General features: G+C 38.1%; 1 protein-coding gene across 4 annotated transcripts in view; it reads left to right on the top strand.

Annotated features, from left to right (window-relative positions):
* Positions 1-26,176, top strand: part of LOC133216837 (connector enhancer of kinase suppressor of ras 2-like) — a 194,898-nt gene that overhangs the window by 76,076 nt on the left and 92,646 nt on the right. For all 4 annotated transcript variants that reach the window (XR_009726729.1, XM_061361887.1, XM_061361886.1 and 1 more), the window contains exons 3-6: positions 8,982-9,184; positions 10,467-10,554; positions 18,706-18,747; positions 23,032-23,151. Coding sequence is in view for 3 of the 4 variants with exons in the window: in XM_061361887.1 (XP_061217871.1) it covers positions 8,982-9,184; positions 10,467-10,554; positions 18,706-18,747; positions 23,032-23,151 (453 nt within the window). In the remaining variant the exon portion in view is untranslated. The remainder of the gene's footprint in view (positions 1-8,981; positions 9,185-10,466; positions 10,555-18,705; positions 18,748-23,031; positions 23,152-26,176) is intronic.

Below are 26,176 nucleotides of genomic sequence, written 5' to 3'. Positions count from 1 at the left end.
TTTTGCTCAAAAATGTAAGAGAAGATGAAATGCATTTTGAACTGTAGACATTTTTTTAAATGCAAATTGACTTCCAGGGAATTTAGACCTAAACTCTTTGTGAAGACAGAGTTGAGCAAAAGATTGCATTAGAAGTACAGTGGGAGAGCAGTTAGGAACAGCTCAAAGGGATGCTGCTGAAGTTCCATCAAGAAGTAGTTGAAAGCATTCTCTTTCAGATAAGCTGAAGTACTGTTTAAAGCAAAGGTTACTATCAGTCTGATTAGGATTAGCCTGACAGAAATACTTGTATATTCTATTTGTTTAACATTGTAGGACATTTTTAAATCCCTGTGCTGTTTTTAATGAATTTAATTTTCTCCTATCTTCTTATGTTTTAGATACTTGTACCATAGTAATATATTCTCGCTCTCTCTCCAGAGATGGATATGTATACATACATAAACAGAAACATTAAGACGTTCCAGTTTATTCAAGCTTACCTAATTCGAGTATTTGGATATTACACAATTTAAGTCACGTTGACTTCATTAGGATTAAACAGACCAAGAAAGGCTTTACACAGTTTGTTCAGAGATCTGTAACAAGAACTACAATGTAAAAGCTACTTGGAAAACGTTTAGTCAGGAGATAGGAACAGCGGTTAATTCTTGATCATCGTGACTATTTCATAACAGAAACCAATATACAGTGCAGATTTAGCCTGGGTCAAGCCTTGTCATAATCTGTGACCCTTCTGAGATCCATTAACAACAAACCTGCACACTATGTCTGAGTCTTCTCTTGATCATCTTTTATGCATAGTCACTTCAAGGTCCAGTCTCTCCATGCATTCTTCATGTTTTCAGAGAGGAATCTGAAGGGATATAACCTCATCTTCTGCTTTTCTCTAACTCTGTTCCTCTTATCAGCTGTCCAGTCATTTGACTCTTCAACGCTTAAGCATAAACTTAATGATTGATTTAAACACCATATTCTGGAAAAACAGGTTTCAGAGGCTGGTCTAGAGTCTTTTTGAATCCGACTGTTAAAGGAAAGACTCTCATGTCTTTCTAATTCTTATCTGAAATCAGAAACACGTGGCTTTTTCAATAAAATGCTTTTCAAGGCACTTTAATTATGCTCGATGACATTTATATATATCAATTACAATGGAAATGCTAAAGCTTCTTCTGGAAGTAAAAGATATAATGCAGGTGCTGAGTTTTTAAAGAAGGTTAAACTATCTAATCTTAACACTGTATCTATTTAATGTGTCTATTTACAAGATAATAGGAAGGCCTAGGAAGCACTTAGAAGCACTGCGACAAGTTCCAAATTACAGACTCGGGAGACAAGTTGTGACACAATTTGCTTCTGGAAGGTGGGGTAATTATAATGGAAGGGAGCCCAAGGGGGAGGAAAGCTGCACATAGGAAAGCTCGAGGTGTGTCAGATAATACACTCTGATTTCTATTATGATGTTGTATATTTGCATAGTATTACCATAGTTATTAATAAATTGCAGACTTGCATTTTTATGAAATCGCATTGTGTTCTGTGTATATAATCTCGGTTATAATACTGCAGTTTAACTATTTTAATGAAGTGATAAGCAAATGTTATTAAAGGTAGTGAGAGGGATGGTTTTTATTATGTAGCATTGCTAATTTACTGATTTAGAGCAAGAAGAGCTTTTAAAGTAAAAGCTGAAACAAATTTGGGCACTGTCGTGCTTGAACTGCAGTCCCCAGCCATTAGGATGAAATGTATTATCTTCATACATTTGTAGTTTGCAGAACAACAGGGGCTAGGATTTTATGTATCTTTAAAATCTTATAAATTATTGAGTATTCCAGTTTAAGTAGCACATAGGCAGAAAAGCCTTCTATTTTTTAACTTTCCCTAAGGCAGAGCAAAGCAAGTTTATTTAGTAAATAAGGCTTCTCTTGTCATTTGAGAAATTAATCTTGGTTAATATCGAACCAGGTATAATTCTGAGTGTTAATATACTTCTGGTGTGCAGTACAGCATCTCCTTGCTATAAAGTGACTGAAATGACCATTACAGTAGTAATTCCACTGGACGGTTACTATGGACAGATAAGTTAAACTGCACAGAAGTGGGGATTTGTGATAAGACACAGGGAGATTCAGTCACATCGGGTTCAGCTACCTCGCATTCGGAGGCCCCATTCCTCTGCTCACAGAGTAGGTGGTTATGATGAACATGATCCTGTTAAAACCCAACTGTGCAGTGACAAGCCTGACACTGTATGAACTATATCTGACATGGAGTTTCCTTAAACTAGATACTAGATACGCCAAACTAGATACTTTAGCACTTTATCTGAAGTCTGTTATACTTAAAGTGGGTCGTATTCTGTGGAATCAAGGTTTAACACATACTTTTATCATTTTCAATTGTATACTGAAATGTGTTTCCTTCTTCAGATAATTTCAAACAAAGGACCTTTGTGATTTACATGAAAAATTCAATTTACCTCCTTCCAAGTTGCTATTCATACAAAGGGTCTTCTACTTGGCAATTCTTTTTAGAGCGGAAGATGACACACCTGATGGGAACGCACTGCCTCACAAGCTTTGACTTCGTACTGTTCTGAGAATTTCAGGTTCAAGTTGTATTATAGAAATATCACCACAAAATTTTAACTGATCTGCCCGATGAAATCACAGAAATGGTCAGAGACAAGAATAAGGTTTCTGCTGTGTTTGCCGTCAGGCTCTTAGCCTTTAAAAACATACCTCCAGAGAGGAAAATGAAGACAGAAAATGTGTTCTGATTGTTTTTGTTCTATTTACGTGTCAGAACTATTTAGGCTACAATCGCAGTGTATGCTTATTTTACCTTTTTGCTTTTATGAAACAGGCCTTTTGCCTGGTTTTATTCAGTCAGTGCTAAATGACTACATGCTATCACAAGCACCATAACTTTCATTGTGAAGATACGACCTTTGCAGGAGCAGCATACACAGCAAGGCAGACAGCAGGGAGTTGTGAGATCCCATCTGGCATGTCATGTTTTCCCAAAGGAGATTCTAAAAGCCCAGAGTTGCCTTAGGGAATTCTGTTTCCTTGACATCTCAGAGCCCTGTGCTCAGCCATGACCCCAGGGAGACTGGTGGGAGAAGTCTTGTGCTGTCCTACCAGGGCTGTGAGCACAGGTCCCCCGGACCAGGAGGGCTGGCAGTCAAGCAGGGACCGACCAGGCCTGCTTTCCTGGCACAGCAGGGACAGAGCATCCCTGAGGAGCTGCTTCTGATGTAGGAAGTCCACAGTAACTTAAAGTCAATTTGTGAATAATCTGAGAACAGGTTGAAGACCACTGTGTAGTGGGGTAGATGTTCCTAAAGATCGAGCTTTTAAATTAACCTCCTGATCCTTGTACAGTGGTGCTCGCACTCAGGAAGAGGGCATGGCAGCATCTTTCTCTGGCAGTTCACAAATACATCCAGCTTCTAGCAATCAGGAATGTGAGGACTGAGGAAGAGTGGAGTGTGCCATGAGTCCAGATGTGCTGCTTTCAGGGTAGGCTGGGGTCAGAGCAGCCTGCTGTGCCAAGCACGGTTCTTGTGTTGAGGCAGGCTGATGATGAGGGGCAAAGGTGGAGCTGCTGCATGTGTTTGTTAATGGTCCTGAGCTCACATTTGACACAGAGACCTGCAGTGGTGGTACCACAGTTGGACTGGGCTCATAAATTGTGGGGATTCCTTAGGCTTGTGCATGAAACATAAAAATGGGAGTGTAGCACAATATTTAGGTTGTCGTATTTTAAATGCCTTAACATGGTGAGTTTAATATAAGATGCTTGAAATTCTGTCAGGGCTGTTTCCTTTAATCTCCTCAGCCAGATCTTGGCTCTGCACTTCCACTTCTCTGAACCTTACAATTCAGTGAAAATGGGAACACTCTCAAAATATCACCTACAGAAAAAGCAGTGTATACATCCATGTGTTTATATGTATTTATTCATAAATTACATTGACTACTTACATGAATGGTAACATCAAGAAAAATTACTATAATTAAAAATAACTCTGGTTTTGAGGTAGGTTAAAGTCATCACTTATGCAATATAAATTATCTAGCTGAAATTATACCCTGTGTCAGGTAAATTTTGATGTGCACACATTTTTTACCTCTCTGTGACACATTGCAGCAAAGCAATTTCATTATATTAGTACTTTAAAGTATATAATGCTGGGGTGGGGTGTCCACAGAAGAAATAAACTCTTCTTATATTGCAGGTATTTCTTGCTCTGCTATTCAGGTGTTTACACACAATTTATTAGTACTTACCTTTTTTTCCCCCCATTGTACTTGTTATTTTTTATTTCAGTGTTTGCTACAATAATTTGGACTATTTTATCTTAGTGGCTATATTTTTATTCACATAAAGTACTCATTTGTGATGTTATTACATACCTGCCATAAGATAGGAAAACACCCTATGCAATAGATGAAGACTTTTCCTCATTCCACCTATTTGAGTACATAGAAACCACAGGTATTGCATGATCAGATGGATAAAAGATTTTCTCAGTTTTCCCACTGTCTTCTAAAAACAGAACTTCAAACCAGAATGCATGTACAAAGCAGGAAGAGTTCTTACCTGGACTTCAAATATAGACGCAGAGCAGCAGGGTTCATGTCACACTGCATTTAGCTATTTATTTCTGCAGTTTGGATTTATGCAAAAGTTTGGATTTATGCAAAAGTTTGGATTTCTGCAAAAAGGCAGAAATATCAGTTTGGAGACAGATTCCCTGGTTTTCAATTTCCAATATGCATTTTTTAACTATATGGAATATTCAATAACTTATTTTCTACATCATCCTTTACACTCTGTCAGGACTTTGACCAGCTGAATAAGCCCTGGAGCAGCCTGCCTTGTCCCTTTCCTCTTACCATCCTACAATAACCTGAATCACTAGAAACACGGGAACAGGCATCTCCAACCAAACAGGAGAGGGGAGCTGGGGGGATGGCAGGAATCCTCACTGACAGTCATTAGCGAATGAGATTGCTAACACTGAAAACTGTGCTTTCCAGACAGCAAGCAGGCTTATCCTTAAACACAAATCAGTTGTACATCTCATTAGCAAGTGTCATTTTCAGCACAGCTTCATCTTGGCATTATCACTAATGATATTCTTCCATAATAAACTTGTCTGGCTTTCATCTCATTTGCATTTCATTTCTACCTCTTTAAATCCTTCGTTTCAACTTCTGTTATTGTACAGGGCATTAGGAATTGCTGACCTCTAACCTAAAATACACTACTGCATCAGTCTGAACAAATCAGATAACCTCTAGGTAACTTCCTTTATTTAATGTGGAGGTAATAATACTATCATATGTTATACTCAGTGAATATACAGAATTTCTCATTATTTGAACAGTGCTTTTATGTGAAGGAGCTTGAGTAAACATTTAATAGATTCACCAGTTTACAGTCACGTCTTCCTGTGCTCAAGATGTCATTACTTTGGCCCTGGCCTCCCAGTTACCCTTTCTGCAGTGTGCCTGTCAGGCCTGTTTGACTGAAATGGAGTGTGGTTGACTTCAGTCCACTTTCTGTTCTCACTAAACAGTTTATAATTCAGCTTTAGTAGTAATTTGACAATTTGTATGACTGTGTAGTTCTGGACACACAGTGTTTGGGATCACTTTTAATAGTCCGTATTAATTCTCTAAACCTGTATGTCCATTTCCACAGATCAAGTCAAGAAAAATTGGTAAAAGTGACTGTGCAATACAGAATGGATTAAACCTTGCTTGGTTGTTTTTTTCCCTGCTCTTGGTATGAAAAATAATCCTGCCTATGCTAATGGCACCCCCTTGTCCCTTTTAGAGGCTTTTCCCTTCTCTTTTTTTGTCTTTCTTTTAAAACCAGAAATTATACCTAGGATTTACTGTGGAAGAAAGAAATCACCTGCCAAGAGGCAGAATTTTACAGGCTCAGGAGCATCATTTCTGTGGTGCATCTCACAATAATAGCACATATTTAGCACAGCAAGAGCAGAACATATGGCTGTGAAACTGAAGGCTGGTAGAGTAGCTGGAATAATGAGTTAGTCTGGAAGGTTTGAGACTATCTCAGTCATCATCATGCAGATGAAATGCCTACAGGAACTGGAAGTGATCTGGATACTTGCAGTGTCACGTCTACAGAACAAAGCTACCCATCTACTTACTTGTTATCATAAACTGCATCTCTTCCAACTGTGTTTTCAGGTGCATTCTCAGAATCCAGATCGATGCAGTTCATGTCTGTGTGTGCACCCACTTGACTGCTCTTTTCTGCTCTGGAACAATCTCTTTTATATCATGTCACATTGGTCGCTGATGAAGGAAGGTGCATTGGAGAGAGAAACATGCAGCTGACACGAGGTTGGCTGGGTGCTGAGAGTCAGGATGAGGTGCTCAGAGGTGCCGCTTTTGAGGATTATTTCTGACTTTTTCCCATTTTACAATTAATTATGGTAGTTTCATTTTAAAATGAAGATCTTGGATTTAAGGCAAGCTTAAACGTAGAGCAATATAATTTTTGTCTTCTACAAAGATACTGATTCACTGTAATTTTTTGTAATATTTGTATCTTTTCCCCTTTACTGTGGCTTGTGAAGTCTCAGCTAAACCACTCACATCAGCACTTCTACTGTGAGGAACAATTTCCTTTCATCTTCTGATTATCTTTATGAACATACTTTGTCTGCGCTTTGCTATATTTTGAATTTGATGCTCACAGTAATTGAGGTTGCCATCGGCATGTAATTAATAAAGATAAAACAACGAACTTACTTGTTCACTAGGTGGATTTCCTCAAATGCTTTTTCTGTTCACTTCTGCATATTTACTAATAACTTGAGAAGATCACTCCAGTTGCTTACTACTGGGTAGCATCTAGCATACTTTCTGGCTTTTATAGCTTCACTGGCCAATCTGTTTCCCTTTCTGCTTAGCTTTTTTTTGACAGTAAACTGAGAGGTTTCCAGAGCTTTTATGCGATAGTGAATTACTGGGGAAATATTTTCTGCTTGTTTCCACGGGGATAAGTGAAGCTGGACTTGGAAATAAAACCAGGAGGATCGGGTTTAGCATCTTTGTAACGTGTTGTTGAGTGTGCAAATTCAAACTCTTTCCGAGGGGAAAACAAGCACTGTCTAGTTGGTTGCTAGTCAGTAAAGGCGTCCTGATACGTCCACTTAGTCATCATCTTGGCACAAGGAGAAGTTGAGAGAAAAATAGAGCAGGGAAAAGGAATACCTTCAGTGCTTTAATAAAATAAAGATTTGCTACAAATATAAAACAGATGGCATATTAATATCAAATACAGCTGGCTTTTTAACTTTAAACTTTTACAAAATAGAATGACTTACTTTAGTGATGCTGACTAACTGCACAGTATTTGTTATGGAAAAAAGATGAAGAGGGTTCTCATCTGTAGCTAAACCATTGCAACTTTCGTTTGTTTCACTGTTCAATCTTAAATTCAAATTCCAAACCTCATTGAATGATTGTGATGCTTTAGGCATGATATGTATATAACAAATAAATTAATTCTGCCCCTACTCTTTAAAACTGTTTTAAAGTCTGAGCTCTTTGCAGAACTAACTTGGATAGCAAAGTGTCTCCATTTCTTGTAGGTTGCCCTCCAAGCTGGAGGCAGGGGCTTGATTTATTTTTCAGTGTGAGCTCTAAGCAGGAGAATGGCTGGCAGAGAAAGCATGGTCCTCAGTATGAGCTGTAAGTGGTCCAGATAACTTTACCAAGTGTTTGTGTTTTGTTTGACTTCCATCCAATTACATTTCATAAGCTTGTTACTGGTCAATGCATTTTCCTTTTTTGGTGTTGGAAATTATGGTTGCCAGTAAAAATATCCGTATTGGCATCCATCAAGATTTTATGGTGTTTGCAGTTCTTAATTTTCTGTTCTGAGGAACAAGTTCAGGCAAGAAAAATAACATGTGATATTCATGATGTAACATAAACATAGTTGATATTAATAGTGGGCAATCAAATCACACTCTGAAAGTTGATTTTGTTTAAATGCTCATTAAATTCTTTCACATGCTACATCCTGTTGTGGTAGCAAGAAATCTGTGCTCAGTATATTTCAGACTTTCTATATGAATCTGAGTGAATTATTTAATGTATTTGAGCTGAGATATCTTTGTGTTTGTTAGCTGGGTCTAAGTGGGGAATTGGCTTGGTGATAAAAGGACAGAGACATAGATGAAGCAATGTTGGATAAAGGGAAAACGGACTTGTGTGTGGGAAACTTTACTTAGATACAACACCCCAACCCTCCTCCAGTCCCCATCAGAACTAGAACTTTGGAAGAAGATCCATTAAGATGTATTAAATATGAAGACCCTGTCAGTGGCTGAAGTCTCTGAACACTAACAGCTGTTACAACATGCTTGCTCTTTTCTCAGATTCTTCCCTGTGCAGTTACTGGACACAGGAGTACTATTTCTTGCTCTGACCTGATTTGACTGTTCCCATCTTACATTACGTATGGGACAGCTGCTCACCACCAATAGCAGGGTTCAGGAATTTTCCTGTAAAAGCATAAGTGAAAAGGAAGTTCTGCCAAGGCTAAGTCATTCCAACTTAGTGGAGGCACTGACGCAATCTGAGTGAACGAGGTCCAGTGCAGTGGGGCTGCTAAACACTTGCTAAACTTGCTAGCCACCACATAATTGGCTAACACTGAAGCGTAGCAGGTAGGGAATGACAGACTGACTCATCCCCACTTTTTGAAAATGGGAAAGACCTTCAGGCTCAGCATATAAGGATTCTTTTTGCCTTCCCCTTGGTGATATAGCTGGACCAACGGGTTTGCGGAAACCAGGCATCCATAAATCCCCCAGCCTTTCAGCCAATACCATTCAGAATGTTTAACCTCCTGGTTTTGTTTACATAGCTGACAATGCACTATTTCACTTCATTGTGTATCTTCTTCTTTCCCCTCAGAATTATGGTTTGGAGACTGAAAACCTGAGAACTCTGTCTCACAAGCTGAATGCCTCAGCCAAAAATCTTCAGAACTTTATAACGGGTAGAAGGAGGAGTGGCCATTATGATGGCAGGGCCTCCAGACGACTGCCAAATGATTTTCTTACCTCTGTAGTTGACCTGATTGGTGCTGCCAAGAACTTACTAGCCTGGCTGGACAGGTAATTTACTATTCCTTGATCCTTTATGCATAAGAATAATTCTTTGGGTTGTTTTGTATTTGTTCTGTCTTTTTCTCTTGTACTCTTATATTCTAATATTAAAATGGCAGTTCTGGAATTCTAGTTCTAAATTTTGTTTGGCAAATTTCTCAAATGTAGGAGGAAAAAGTCTAGTACCCTTTTCTGTCAGAGGGTGTTAAAGTTTTCTCTAGTTACTTTCAGTCTGATAGTATTTTCTGTGAAATGAACAGTTTTGTCCTATTCCAAGTTGACATTTCACTGCCACAAGAGGCAACGTCACAGGTAATTTCAGAAAGAAGGGCAAGGAAGATTGTAGAGTTTGAACTGTCCTTCAGCCATCAAAAGAGACACAAAAAAGCTGGAGTTGAGCGAATCAATTAAGAATATTCAAAATAAATTACAGTACATGCTTCGCTTGAAATTTAGTTTTACTTATTAGAGTTCTTATCAAGAGTAGGATTGATGTGTTAGATACAGTTGTGGTGTTAGTTCTCAACAATCAATCATTTCCAAGATCAGAATTTGATGTATGAATCTCTCTGAATAAATGCAGTCAAAATTTTGATGGTGGAAAGACGGAAACCAAAACACAAACTAGCATCAGAGCACTTACGTTTTGTTTCTCTTTCTTTGGAGTTACAGCAACGAATATTTTATCTTGAATCTGAATGCTTTCGAGTGTATAAATGGCACCTTAGAAATCACAGTGAGCGTGAATCACCTTCCTTTCCAGGATTTGTATAATCCTGGTGACATTTTTCTAACCTAATGCCAGCAGTCATATTCTCTTGGGCTATGATCTTGTCAGTTCTCATGAATTCAAATGGGGCCAGATTCAGCTAGAATTTGCAAAGCCCGAAGAAAATCCAAGTGTGCAGAAAGCTGTTAGTGACTAAGTAAGCTTTGCTGTCTTAATTAAGGTGCTAACTGCTGCTGAAGAGTGGTGTCATATTAGAAAAGCTGTCTTTGTAATAAGCTGTACAAAGGAAATCTGGACTACTGACAATTTTTAGGAAGCTCCTATTTCCATTTGCCACAAGAGCTATAACTTCTGATATTCTGGCCTTCCTGCCTACCTTGTTTCTTGTTTCAAAGGTATACTTCAGAAAAGTTGTGTAACTTGCTACTGGAAATTGTTACGATTAGGTATTTCATATTCCTGTGGTGTAGAATTGATCTCTATATTACATATTTCTGCTTATCTGGTGAATAGGAGGTGTAATTGTTAAGTCTGTATTAACCTACCTTTCCTTTCTGACAGGTCTCCATTTGTCAGTGTGACAGAATACTCACTGCTGAAAAACAACATTGTTCAACTGTGCCTGGAACTTACAACCATTGTGCAACAGGTAGGAGTGATTATCTTCCTCTCTGAGTCCTCCTCATTCTGGTACTTAAAAATTGCAGTAGTAAAAACATTGCTAAGCTTTTACTTCATCAGAAAAATCATTTTAGCTTTACCTCTCTGTACTTTACATATTCTCTTAGGGAGTGCTGGGAAGATTTCATGTCAGGTTATCTGCCACAATGCAAGTGTTAAAAGAAAGAACAAAGCTACAGTGGGAAACAGCATAACTACTGCTAACAGTTTATTACAGGTTAAAATATGAATGATCAAAATTCTTTCAGGGACAAGTTCTTAGAACATACAAATAAATGTGTTTGTACTGTGGCTTGTTCAATTAAAGGAGACCCAGTTACCTGGTTGTTTAGTGATTAACATGAAATATTCATAACACTGAGCAAACCAAATATGGAACAGATAATGGTAGTAGTGTTATCATCACTAATGTTCATTAATTAATTGTAATATAGTACTGTCCACAGGTCCACAAAATAAATTTATCTGGTCTGTGGTACTACGTAATATACAAATAATAATAGACTCTAACAGTGCCTGCTGCTGAAGTAAGACAAGAGGTGACACACAGGTACAGAAACGCTAAGTGGAAGCTGGTTTTACAAATATTTACAGGGAGCTTCTCTTCTTGTGAGTAGATGAAAGTACTGATGAGAAAAAACAGTGTTACTGCAAGATGTGGAGAGGTTAAAGAACAGGCAGGGCTGTCTTGGAATGAAGCAAAAGAGAAAGATGAAAGTGTTGTAGGAAGGAAAACAAGAAAAAAGCTTAGTTAAAGCTGTAGTTTCATAAGCATTGTCTAAACAACCGGCTAGTCAAATTGCCCTGCCTTCAACATAACAATGAAGTACAGAGTAGTTGCCTTCTGCAAACTCTTCCCCCACTCCCCCTTCAATTTAATTTTAATTCTTGGAAAAAAGAATTAAGGTTGATAAGTATCGATCTTTGTATTTTACACTATTATCCTTAATTTATAACATTCAGCTCTATTCCTGTTAGAAATTTTGTCCTTTATGAGCTTTTACAGTGCAAAACAAAGATCTTTTTTGTTTTCTTGGTTTAAAAATTCCTATGTAGGCATTTAATTATTTATGTATCTTTATTAAGCTTTCTCTTACAAGGTGTTTATAGCACTAGGCTATTTTTGATTTACAGACTAAGCAAAAGTAACTTCTCTACAGTATAGAAAGTTTGGATTCTGATTCTGCCCTTCAGCTGATATTGAACTTTGTGTGTTTGATTCTTCTCTGTGGTCTAGGTGAGAACAGTATACTTTTGAGTTGCTGTCCCCCTTTCTGTCTGGTTTTGACAGATGAAATTCAGTTCTGCTTTGCCAGCAATAGTTTGGTAGTTTGGTTCTTTTTTTAATTCCGAAATTCCCAAAGCTGTCCTCCTTTTGACAGCATAAAAGCAATCTATCTTTTAGCATGAACTCCAAGACATTCCAAGATGAGAAATGTTTAGTTAGTTCTCCAGGTCTGTTAAAAATCAAGTTTTGTCTTTTCCTTATTGTCAGGTCTGGGTTGTTTGATAGTCATCTATTGAGACCTTTTTATAGTAGACTAAATTTAGCAACCAGAAAGAGTAATAAAAACCAAAATCATTGCTAGGGAGAATGTTCTGATGTTACTAAATCTGAGGAAAATTGATCTTAATGTGTGAAAGCAGAAATGTTTCACCTAACCCAGAATTTCAGTCTTAACTATAGGCTAAAATATGAATTGGAAGGTGGAACTAATAGAAACCTGGATCTCAGATCCTTTCAGGTACTCTTTGTTTCATGAACATTGTATATTTTAGGTGTCTAATTTAGTCAGTGTGAAAGTAGCAGTCAGGGCTATGCATTTGGCACATTGTGAAATGCCTTCAACCTGATGATTTATTTCGTGCAAAATTAACACAATTTTGTGGTTAACTTACAGCTGCCACTCCGGGTTAACTTCCTTCTGAATAGGGGGCATTGCTGCATAACCTTAGTTTAATACAGACACTGCTTGTAAAGCTTCTTGCTGGGATGTACTGTATGTATCTGAGTGACATACTCTTAGCTCTAATCAGGAAGTAGGTTCTTACCTTTTATATCATATTCTTTCTCTGTATGACTGTGAAGATGAAATCTTCATTTGAAATTTAAACTAAACATGAACTGCAATGCTGGGTATTATTATTTACACACCACATAAATGCTATGATGAGTAAGCAATTACTTGTTTATCTGTAAACAGTATTTTTCCATTCTGGTTATGAGAACTCTGATCTTTTATTTTAGAGTTTTACACCTGTCCATTTATGCTTGGGATTGTACTTTACTCAGTTTTCTTATCTCTCACAATATCACCTTCACTAGAATAACAGGGAAACTATGAAAGAATAGCATTATGCAGAAAGCTGCAGGCACATCCTGATTTTAAGGTGTGATGTCCTATCAAAATGTGCTGATGACAACGGGCAAAAAAAGCATGTTAGAACAGAGTATTGAAGTGTTTGAGCTGCTGACTTCATTTCAAAGTGAAACTTTAGCTTCAAGGTAGACTAGCTCTCCTTTCTCCTCTGAAAATGAATCCACCAGGCTTACTTAACTGAATTTGGATTTGGTCATGCTCTAGTGCCAAGGTTACCCTGGGGGAAAGGTAACTGAAATAATGGGGTAGGAACAGGTTTGGAATTTTGTTCGTAAAATAAAATTTTGTTCAAAAAAAAAAATTTGAAATTTTGTTCAAAAAATGCTGGTAAATTTTTCATTGAGTAGAAAGAGTTCACTTGTTATAACAGAAATGAGTTTCTGATTTTTTTCCCTGTTTCTGTCTGAGATGTTTAAACCTGTGATAGATGCTTTGGGTACGTCCACTATACTGCACGAACAAATGTCATCCAAGCAAAAAGTTTGACTGTGTCTTGTGAAAGAATGTCAGTGTAACTCAGGCTAATTTTTTTCCAACAAATTTCAAGAAAACTTTTGCTTGTTCTCTCTTTTATTAATGTTTAATTATCCTCACTGAGATAAATTCAGATACCATAACACAGATTTTTACCCTACTTTTAGCCAAACACTTTGTGTTCAGGATGAAGCTATGTTTTTTAAAGCTATTTGGTTTGTACTGCCATGAAAAGAAATTGTTTTACAGTAGTTTCCTGTACCTGGTGTAACTTTTATTTGCTCCTCTGAGCAGGTGGTTGGACTAGATAACCTCCAGAGGTCCCTTCCACCTGAACTATTCTGTGATTCAGCAACTGCCAGTAAAAACGTGGGTGTTATTTTCAGTTTGAACTTTGCAGACTTCAGCTTTCAACCCCTCCATCTTATTTGGCTTGTGTTTGCTAAAGAACATTTTGTTATTGAACATCTGTTCACTGTTTTCTAAATATAAATTATGATCAAGTCTTTATCTTAATTAAACCAAGTAAAATAAGTTACTTCAGTCTATTTACCATTGCATATTTGCCTAATTTCAGAGCAATCTCGTTCTTTTTAATTCCAGAAGTGTTTGATTTTATGTATGCAAGCAATATGTTTTTAAATATCATGTTGTCATATCTGCCGCACGAAGCTTGCAGTAGATCTTTACTGCAGTGTTACGTTGGGAAATGGCATTCAACTGGCAAACATCATAAAGTTTGAAGTTCTCTTCCAGGCTGCTCCTTTATAGGGTCTTTTTTTTTTTCAGTACTTGGCTTAACTCATGCAGGTTTATTGTACAAAGGTAATGAACTAAATATTTTACTTGTATTGCTACCTTTATGTGTTAGTTAACTGTCCTCAACATTTCTCATAAAACGTTCTTTATACTATCTATCTGCAAATTTCAGTAGTGCTTGCATTTTTCCCTTTTGGAAATAGAAACTAGAGTTATGAACACAGTGTGGGTGAGCACAAGTCCTACTGACCTTTTCTCTTCATGAATATTCAAATAATGCTGTTTTACTTTATCAGAGTTATGAATGTGTACTGTACCTTTGAAAGGTAGGACGTTCTGCATAGTGCAGAAGCTGACTTGTATGTAACACTGCTGCTGTGACTGTTTTGATAATTACTGTATTTTACCATTTTACAGAGGGGAAATAGAATGCAGGTGCTGTGTTAGGTTTTTTAGCTCAAACCATTTTTAAACATGTCATCCTGCTTAAGGAGGATGTAGGAAGGACATCACTGTAACTATTGTTTATTTCCTAAGAAAAATGGATCAAAATTCTATACATGTTAGTCCTGGAAGGTTTTTATTTTTTTTTAATGAGGTCCCTTGTGCATAGCTATGTATCAGAGAAAAATAAATCGGAAGAATATTGTGACCTACATATCTTAATATATTAGTGTAATATTGGAAGTGCTTTTAACCTCTCAGTTAAACTAGTCTGATGTATTTAAGCAAAAAAGTCAATATGCATCTATTTTGGAAGGAATCCCAAAGCCATTAACATTTCTAATGCTAATGTAATCTTGAATGTGCAACATAAGTATAGCTGACATTAATTCTGCTCTACAAAACATTAAAATTTCAGTTTTTCTATACAAAAGGCTTCTACTCTCTGACCTGAAGTAATTAAGTTTGTTCAGAATGAAGCTCATATAGCATTTCTAGCACAGAAATTAAAGGAATAATTTAGAAAGGAGCATTAGCTCTGAAGTCAAGCGGTATGCCCTGCTGTGATCATTTTGTTCTCTTGGTACGCGGAGGGTTAAAAGGAGATGGTGGATGTGCTGTTTGAAGTGTGTAAAACTTGTAGGGAAAACTGCCTTGGGCACTGCCATCCAAACTGACTAATTGAATTCTTTTTTTGTGCTCTAGAAAATAACTGTGAATACAGAAGAAACATCAAAGGAATACTTGACCATGAAATGCTAATATAAATTCTTCTCTGTGTTTCTTGGCACTCTCAGTCTTCTGATTTTAACTTGCTTATTCTGTCACAATATTCTCTAAACTGTGTTCACTTAGAAATTAATTTCTGTATAAGAGTGCTACTGTTCCAAAATAAACACGACCCTTGGGTCAGAGGCTGCGGTACTTGCCTGTACCCAGGGCTGAGCGGCTCGGGCAGGTTGAATCAGATCTGCAGCAGCCATGGATGGGCTGAAGGACAAGGTCCTGAGGGAGCACCCCAGGAACATAGCTCGGGAGCTGGGCACTGTATCCTTGAGTGGGGGGATACAGCTGAGGTTTTCAGCCCCTGGACAAGCAGAGCAGCGATCCTGAGAGAAACAGGTCAGCTGCTGTTTCTCTCACAGAGTACCACAGCCCAAGCTGATCACATAGCTAATCTGCTTCTAGAGTAAATAGGGTGGGGACGTTGGAATTATTTAATGGGAAGTTTAAAATAATCAACTGTTATTGCAAAGGTATTATGATCCAGGAAAGAGAAAATATAGGGAATCTTAAGTTATTTGAGGGAGTCTTTTAGGTATATCAATAAGTTAAACTTTACTTGAAAACTAAACACCTAAGACGCCTAAACAAGGCAGACTGTTTTTCACTTGTCATATCCTCATCCTTACAAGTATGTTCTGAAATCCTCATCCTGCTTTGCAGAAAGCGTTTCCCAACATGACATATCATTTGGAGAAGTATCACAGTATCACAGTATGTTAGCGATTGGAAGGGACCTCAAAAGATCATCTAGTCCAATCCCCCTGCCGGAGCAGGAACACCTAGATAAGGTTACACAGGAACGTGTCCAGGCGGGTCTTGAATGTCTCCAAAGAAGGAGATTCCACAACCTCCCTGGGCAGCCTGTTCCAGTGTTCCGTCACCCTCACTGAGAAGAAGTTTCTTCTCAGGTTTAAGTGGAACCTCTTGTGTTCCAATTTGTACCCATTTCCCCTTGTCCTTTCATTGTTTGCCACTGAGAAGAGCCTGGCTCCATCCTCGTGACACTCCCCCTTTATATATTTATATACACTAATAAGGTCACCCCTCAATCTCCTCTTCTCCAAACTATAGAGACCCAGCTCCCTCAGTCTTTCCTCATAAGGGAGATGCTCCACTCCCTTAATCATCTTAGTTGCCCTGCGCTGGACTCTCTCCAGCAGGTCCCTGTCCTTCTTGAACTGAGGGGCCCAGAACTGGACACAATATTCCAGATGAGGTCTCACCAGGGCAGAGTAGAGGGGAAGGAGGACCTCTCTCGACCTACTAACCACCCCCCTTCTAATACACCCCAGGATGCCATTGGCCTTCTTGGCCACAAGGGCACAGTGTCGGCTCATGGTCACCCTGTCGTCCACCAGGACCCCCAGGTCCCTCTCCCCTACACTGCTCTCTAACAGGTCGTTCCCCAATCTATACTGGAACCTGGGGTTGTTCCTGCCCAGATGCAGGACTCTACACTTTCCCTTGTTATATTTCATCAAGTTATTCCCCGCCCAACCCTCCAGCCTGTCCAGGTCTCTCTGGATGGCAGCACAGCCTTCTGGCGTGTCGGCCACTCCTCCCAGCTTAGTGTCATACTTACCAATCTCCCAACATAACTTTTCAGTTAATCATTAATTTGCTTAAATGTAATTACTCAATGCACGTATGGCATTATAGACAGGAAGCTGGGTGCTGGTGAGGCGCTTGGTTGTGGAGGGCTGTCCTTTCCCTCCCTCACAGGGCTCTGGGGTTCCTGCCTCCCTCAGGGTCTGGTGTGGGTCTCCCTGAACACAGGGAGATGCCGGGATACCTCAGGAATATCTTCTCCTCAGAGAAAAGCACCCCTTTGATGCCAGGTGGGTACCGCTGGCTGGTGCCTGTGCAGGAGCGCAGTGTGCTGCCCGCCATGACAGAAGGTTCTAGAGCGGTGGGGAGAGGGAGCCTGGCCGGGGTCTGGGGGGCTGCAAGGCCTTGGCCGTGGCTGCCCTCAGAGGTGACAGCGGTTTCTGGGGACACTGATCTCTGTGAGACACACCTGAGGTTTCTGTAGTTCCCTTTTAATTCGATGTTTTAGTAAAGCACAGCTGGAGAGCCCGTGTGGTGCTGTGGAGTGCTGACCAGGGTGGAGCCGCCTCAGTGCATCCAGGGCCTCTCCTGTAGCAAGGGGTGAAGCACTTCTGCCATGGTTGTGCCTTGCTTCACAGAGGGCTGTGCTGCAGAAATTCCCTAAACATTCAAAAGCAGTAGAGGCTCCTTTTAGGAATTTGCATGCTTTGTTCCACAATGGAAAAGTGCTATTCTAGGCACTGTAATATCACTAAATCAAAACAGACATTAAGGGAGTAATAACTCTTAAGTTACGGAGTTATAAGGTATATTATTATTTAAAAAATAAATAAGAAAATGGCTGCTCTAGAAGTTACAAGCAAATTCAGGGGTTTATCAGGAATATTGTTTTTCAGACCTACTTTAAATTGCTTAAGAGCAACATTGTGTAGTGGAAAGCTGGGATGGAATTGTTCTGTGGGAGGTCTTACGGCAGCGAAATTGCCTGGGTATTCCTGGATCAGTGGTCAGCACGAGCAGCCCTGTGTGCTTTCTCATCCCTTTTTGGTGTGGCTTGTGCCTTCCATAGTTCAAAGCTCCAGCAGTTATGTGACTTCTGCAAGCAGATGGGACCACTGCTCTTTTCTGTCCCTTGTTCACAGTGTGGACAGTCAGGCCTTGAAGCAAAAGATGGAGCAAAAGAAACTGACAGGATGGACATGCAATGTTTAACATCTTTAGCATTGTACTTGTCAAATATTGTCTGTTTACTCTTCCTTCCCATGACTTATAGTAACACAGTCTACCTAGTGATAGGTCTGACATGACTGTGCCCCGCACAGCTTATGCGACAGGTAACAAACATTCTGCCTGATTTAAGGCCAGGCAGTGTAGCCCTTGCTCTTCACATCATTGAAAATCTGACGTGCCACATTAATTATACCCAGTTACTTTTTTCTCATCGTCATGAATCTGTCCCCCCTGCTTACATTTATATTGCTGCTAGTATTGAATACGAGTTTCAAGACTGTCAAGGGACAAATAGATCCCTGAGGTTAACTAGCCACAAGAGAAGTCAAGTGGCCTGAGATTGTAAGGTAACCTTTTGGTCATGACAAACTCAAGAGCTCATTTGTCTTTACACGTACTTCTGTAACAGATAGCTATCAGCATAAACTCGCCTTTTATTTCTTCACAGGAAATTTAAAATAACATGTACTTATTGTTTTTTGTTTATTTTGCCACAGGATTGTACAGTGTATGAAACAGAAAATAAAATTCTTCATGTGGTAAGTAATCTAAGTGTTCTGTTTTGCTCTTCTCTAATCCTACCCCATTTATTTACATGATATTAAAAATATAAAATTAAGGCTACTATAGAAAAATAAAGTTCATTACTGTTTTGACACAGCTTCTGATGAATTTTAACAGTTGCTAAAACTTAAAGTTTTCGTAAATAAGATCAAGACCAGCAAGAGAAAGATCAGCTTACATGCTTTGTGACCCTGCCTGAAACTGACTTAATAATAGCTCTGCTTCCTACCAGCCAGTTTACTGACTGCCCCAGTACTCTAGATTTAACACTCTAAAATGTCCTTTTTTACATCAACATAAAGAAATGGAGATCTACCCAAACAATAGTAATAAAATAACACCCACACCTGTTTATTTTAGCAGGCAAAGTCAGATGTTCCCTCTCACTCCCCTGACACGGTTCCTATATTCCTATTATACCTATAGTTAATTGCAAATACATAATTATTGCTCTTAGATTATTTTAGAAGCTTCACAGTACTCTGACTAGTATAACACACCTGTTAGTATTGCTGACATGAATTCCAGTAATGGATCCCTCAGACCTGGTGCCTTCACTGGTTGTCACAGTGAGCCATTGGTGCACAGTGTGCACACAAAAAATACAGTGATGAAGAGGAATGGAAGAATCTTATATAAAAAGTTACTGATTAGACACTGGCCTGTAAAGTTCAAATCCTTATATTTTACTGGCACTGAAAACTTGTACCGACTGAGACAGAGTTAAATCCTATGGTGAAAGGGAAATCTCAAAGGATTTACAAGTTCAGATAAGCTTTTGACAAGCTCTAACCAAGTGCCTGACTCGTTTTAGCAGGAAAACAAAAACAAAAACCCCAAGCCTTTTACACATACTCTGCTTCCAGCAGGGGTTAAAATATGTCATAAAACATTGATGTGCTGTTAAATTCAGAAAGCGTTCAGTGACTTTCAGACAATAACTTACTATTCTGAAATAGCTTACTTGATTCTGAAATGGACTTCTAAAAGCACCTGAAATCTTCTGGGTTTTGGAGTGTGTGTGTGTATGCATGTATGTATATATAGATACATATAGGTACATTTTTAACTCACAATTCTAATTGCATATGACTTTCACAAATACACCTTTAGCACAAATATTGCTTTTGACTTTTCTACCTCTTGTTGATGGTAACCTGAAAAGATGGAAGTGAAAAGAGAAAAGTTTCCATTTTTAAGCCTTCCACAGGCTCAGCAGTGAGAGTGTGATGAACCTTAAGGAGCCTAAATCCCAAGGCAGTAGAGCTCAGCCTGAGCAAAATCATGTGAAATTACCTGACCTAGAGCATCCTGGCTCTAAAAATTGACCTGATAATCATCACAACTCTGGGTAAAATGAGAAGAATCACCATCTTTCTAGCAGCATCTTAAAAAAAAAAAAATAATAAAAATTATTTCAAGGGCACGGAATTAAAGAATAAGCTTTGTAAACAGTTAATTTCTTTCATGGTCTCTATAAAAATAAATACAAAATAAGAAAAATAATTTTGATGCTCTAAAGTAAAACTTTACATTTCTAAGAGAATCTATAACTCTTAAACACCACATGGCCTTTTGTTCTCTTTCTGAAAGATATTAAGAAAGGTATACTTAGAAGTAAATACAGATTTATAGAATGATGATCGATGGTTGACTTTCTTCATTGGCTACTGGAGATAATCACTGAAGTGTAGATTTGTTTGGAATAGCTCCATACTGAGGGAGAACGTTCTCAGCTGTGATCACAGGGCACAGATGCCATTCCCTCAGTAGTCATGGAACTGGACTGTGTCTACTCTGCACTCAAGTATTATGAGAAAAGACAAATTATGAAGGAGTCATCTTCAGGATCACTCTGAACTGCATGGTGGAGTGTCAGGTTTTTTTTATTTTTTAATGTCCATTCAGCAGATGTGGTTATTGGGACTGCCTCAGTTCTTTAGACTAATATAGTATGCCTCCCATAATAAGTAAATGACAACCTGCTAGTTCTTTCTCTCAGCAGTACATACAGATTATTAACTATATCCATTCTACCATCCAAGCAGTGGCTGCCATACTAAAAAAACCTTTTGTGACACTGAAGTTTGTATGGCTTGTACAAGACTTAGTGGTTACCTAGAGAGTCTATTGTCATGGCCCATTGAGGGAAGTCTAACAAATGAATGTTGGTGTTGGACAACCTGTAAAGCTGTATGGAAAGTTCCTGTGCAACAAGTACTGAACTTCTTGAAGAACCCTTTTTTTGTTTGAGAGTTTCTGAAGCACGGTAGTATTGCGCCATCTGGAGAGTGTGCACTTTGCTTTTGTGTGCTTTCAGAACTAGTTCTCAAGACTTTGGTTCTTCCCTTTTTTTCAGTGCCCAAAATACTTTAGCATTTGTTTGTGTATCATCCCATGTTGATAGTCCATACCAAACATTACTTCCTGACCCTGGCCTTGGCATTATTTACAACTGGTGTCAGGCCTCTCTTGTATCTGCTGAACTTCTTTAGCAGCAAACTGATATTTTTAAATACTCTAATACAATTTTCTTGAATATTTTCCTCATGATAAAATCCTACATAGATTTTATTTAATTTTCTGAATCATGGAGAGATCTTACAGATTCATAACAGTAAATTTGACTGAAAGCTTCTTTGTTTATTTCATTCCAAAGTTTATTTACTAAAAAAGTATTTGAATTGCATCAGAAAGTAGAAAGCTATGTGTCTGGGATTTAGTCTGCATCTAATCTGTACATATGATCTTAAATGTTAAGGCATAAGAGAGAGCTTCAGTTTGAAATCATCATAGTGTTTTGATATGTCTAATTCAAAAGCTGGACGAAAGCATATACTCACAGACGGTCAAATATTAATTCATATGTAGGATAAGCAGTAGAGTACACTTTCTGAGCAAGCCAGTTTCTATGTCTCTGGACCTAAAATTTTGTTTAGGGGTTCTGCCCCAAAGCTGAATTATAGAAATATTTTGGGTAATGATGACCTTTAGGTGCAGTCATGCATATCTGAATGGAAGACTTTGCACCTTGCAACTGGTACAGAATACAGATGACACATCCAGTACTCCAGACCTGTACTTGGATTTCCAGATGAGTAACTATACAGTGAAGGAAAACATAATCTCTAAATTCAGGCAGTTAATTTATACATTGTGACAACTTTATTTGTTTAACTTACATGTATAATGTCAAATGAGTTATTAGAAGTATTCATGCTTTTTTAAATGACTGAAATAAAATTTCCCTTAAGAGATTTCAGTAGAATTTGCTGTAATTAGGGAAAATGAGAGTATAGTCCCCAAAGAAAATAGATGCATACAGCACAACTTTGACCGGAAGAACATACAGAAATTCATCCATATGAATGCTTTCACTTTCAGATTAGGTTCAAATATTTTTAGGCATAGTGTTTTTAAATGAAAGCTTTAAGCAACACATGCAAACTTGGGAATCAATATTTATATATGAAGATTCTCCAAGAGTACAGATCGACTTCTTTCTAATCCACATAGTTATAGTTTGCCTTTGAGAGATATGTTTAATCTTTCAGTAATACTGTGCAATGGAGTTCCTACTTCGAAGGTGTTTCTGTGAATTGGCATTAAGGTTTTGAGATCTTTAGCTGGAAGGCAGGATAACAAAATTATTGCACAGTTGCAGTGACGCAGAATATCAGTTAAAGAATGTGTTCGAAGATGCATAAGGATTTTACTTCAGGAAATTAGTTAAATAAGGCACTCATCTGCCAATGTAATTTTTAACAAAGGAAACACTTTCTAAGTTGTTTAATGCAGAATTCACCTAAAGACCACTGATGGCATGGTGCTCTTTTGGTAGCCAAAATAGATTATTGAGTTGGTGGATAAGGCATTTATTTTGACATTTTTCACTTGATTTCCCCTGTATTTATACTGATACATTATAATGACAAATAGGATGAAGTTCATCAGGTTGTTTCTGGTTTTGTGTGTAGCTGGAGTCGAGAAGATAGTTCAGATACGGAGTTGTTCTCAGTGCACACTAAAATCTTTTGATCAGAAGAACATGCATGTGCATGCATGTGAACTTTTTTGAAATTTATGGATATTTTCTGTTCCCTTAACTTCTTGTTCTTGACTATCATATACCTGTAATTTCTACAATGCTAAGAAGTAAAATTATCTATTTATTCTCAATTAGTTCTCAGAATAAGAGCTTCTTCACTAGTAGTTTCAGTTTAATATGAGGAATTATACTGACTTGTTTTTCTTCGTAGTGTAAAACCTTGTCTGGGATTTGTGACCACATCATTTCGCTCTCATCCGATTCTCTGGTGTCACAGTCAGCACATCTTGAGGTAGTTCATCTCACCAGCATTATGCCCAGTGAGGGTTTGGTAAGTAACAAAGCAGTTTAAAGTTTACCTGTTAGAGTAAGAATACCAGCCTCAGTTCTTCAGGGTGGTAACATTTTTGATTTATCATGAAATTAGAATGTATTTACATGCAGTGTACTCATTTGGTAAACCGATTCAGATTTCTGAAAGTGGTTTAAGTAACATTTATCTAAATAAAGGAATTGTTGTTTTTTTAAGAAATTAAAACCTTTTTTCACCCAAGGCTTCATGTACAACTGGTAACTACATGAGCAGCTAGAGAGAAGTTATAACCATTTGATAGCCATATTGCAGGTTTTGGCATGTACCAAAGTAATCCCCAAATACATACATATACAAATAAAATGAACTAAATATTGTTAATGTGGTTTGAAAATGATTAGTGGAAGATATGTTTCTTGGGCTCGATTAAAAATAGTTATATGCCTCCCTAAGGATTCAGTTCAAATAAAGCTTTCAGAAGTATCATCCCAGAAACAAAAGGGAATCTCATAAGTTATTGTGGACTGAGCAGACTAGTCAGGTGTTTTTTGAATGCCACATCTGCTCTACAGTAAAATGGGTCACACCATTAAGGTTTTCTTTAGAGGTAATAGTCTAATTATTATTTGGCTACAACTTTGAAACAATAACGCACTGTTGCATATTTTGGAGAAGGGATTTTTGTGATGTTTTAGGGGCAGTGGGTAAAGATTTCTGTCTCCTCTCAGTAGTCCTTTACATTCTGCTATTGGTGGGCTGCAGGAGGATAGGGGTTGTGCTTGGGAACCTAGTACCTCAATAAAAGTTAAAGCATAAGGTAGTACTGCAGGCATTAGGATGTTCTTGCACATTCTCCTCCAGAGACAGAGTACTTTTCCCAGTACAATCTCATATAATGTCTCCAGCTGCCCTCTCAGGGTTCGGGTCTGGTTTTCTTGGGTTTACTCTCCCCCCAACCCCTAAAGAGGAGGTATCCAAGAATGTTGTTCCTGGGTTGCTGGAAGCACCTGGAGGAGGAAAAAAAGGAGGAGTAGAGAAATTGGTAACCATAAGACTTATCTGCCAAATATCCCAGCTTTAACAAATAAAATACATGTGAATGTTATTATAGGCATTCTGGCATGTTTCTTGATTGCAGTTCAACGTGATTTACAGTTAAATTTCTGCTAGTTGAGATGTGGTGTATCATTTCAATATCTAACTCTTTGTTCTGACATTGAATAGCATGAATTGAATGCAAATCCTGTCAAAGTAACAAGAACATAATTTTGAGGTGTGCATATTAATTTGAGAATGGTGTATTTTAATAAAATGAGGAGGTTTTGTATGACTGCATAAGTTTACTTTCTTCTTAGATTAAATCAACAAAGATCATTACAACAGTATAAAATTCATTTAATTTTAAGTCTGTGGCATCACAGATGTAAAGCCCAGTATGTAAACCTGAAGACGGATATAATTTGCTTGCTGTGCTCCTGCATCTCAGTGGCCAAATGTGTTCCCTTTGTAGCTCAGTTTCTCCTCTTGGTCTGATTTCTGGGTTAGTGCAGGGGTGTCCAGAAATACCAGGTTATTTACAGTTTGTGTAGTATATATGCTGTAAGTCTGTCAGTGCTTTTGACTCACATTAAGACTAATACATCCTGTATGCTAGTAGTCTGGATCTCTGTGTAGCTTTCCTTTCTACCAAGAACTGTAATGTATTTCTGCAGGTTTGCTTAGGGGGAAGGTCACTCTCAGTGCTGAAGAGAATGTGAACAAAGATAAGATGCCTTTTCCTCAGAGATGATGGAGTATGACAAGCAGGGCTTGGCAGTGCTAATGTTTCCTGTTCAGTGATAGCTCTAGATCTAGGACAGGGGTGTAGACTGCTGGAGGACAGAAAGCGTGTAGCCTACTTCAAAAATGGCATGTCTGGTCATGAGCTGAAAACATGCAATATTAGGCAGGTGTCTTTCCAGAGCTCCTGGGAATGAATGATATACTTTCTGAGCATCTTATCATAAAGTATCAAGGTATGATTTAAACCTGTCAAGATGAGAGTTGTTGACTGTATTGTGGCCTGTCATGTGGTCCACACTTACCTCCACACTGCTCTCGTTACTAACAGGACATCAGGCAGATAGGGCTGATGCTGTGATCATGCTGTAAACTGGACTCTAACACTGGGTGGAAGAACCATGGTTTAGTCTTCACCCACAGTGCACACATAAATCTATAGCCAACAAAACTGCAGTAAAGGGGCACTGCTGACAGAGGACATGAGACAAATACTGCAATCAAAATTGCCTATTTTTTCCTTTTTCTTCTTTTTCTTTAAGAAGAAGTGAAATCACGGTGAATAACAGCGTTTTCTGTGCCTAATTGTGAAGGCGCTGTAACATGTTAGGTTGGAAAGTTCCTTATAATCAATTTTGCTGACACTGTGTTCTGTTTAGAAGAAAATATGAAAAAGGACTATAAATGGAAATAAAAGAAAAATCATGTGAAAAGGAAAAGAAAACATTAATCAGAATCAAATATAGAACAGAGTAATGAATTACAAATGGTTTTCTCATGATTGTATAGCAGGTTTTTTTTTTTTCCACAGGATCTCTGTTCCATTCAAGAGAAAAACGAGTGCTATTCACTGAATGGAATGTATTCAGAGTTCCATTTTTATCCTTATCATTCAGTGTAGGGGTTGAGGTCTTATTTACCACACTTCAGCTAAACTCTGTATTCCTTTGAGTTGCTAATTTCATTGTGAATTCTTGGGTTTGGGGTTTTTTATATGGCCTTACTGTGAGCTTCACAGACACCAATTAATTCATCCTCACAAGACACTTGTGAAAATTATACTGTAATTTTAGGTATATGGATAGGAATCTAACAGAGTCATTTGGGTCAAAATACCCCAAAATCTATTTTTTAGGAGAAGCTTGCCACCATACAGTTGTTCAGAACACTTGTTACTTTTAGAGAGTAAGTTTAACACATAGTCTCCCTTGCTTTTAAGCGTACCTAAGGTTTTCAGAGCTATTGAGAGCTCTAGCTTGAGATT

Source organism: Neopsephotus bourkii, unplaced genomic scaffold, assembly GCF_033783945.1.
Source record: "Neopsephotus bourkii isolate Nb327-2 ecotype Australia unplaced genomic scaffold, CSIRO-AGI_Nbou_v1 NB_1067, whole genome shotgun sequence".
In the NCBI taxonomy this organism is placed as follows: Eukaryota; Metazoa; Chordata; class Aves; order Psittaciformes; family Psittacidae; genus Neopsephotus; species Neopsephotus bourkii.
The sequence above is the reverse complement of the archived record's forward strand: the minus strand, read 5'-3'. Positions and strand labels throughout refer to the sequence as shown.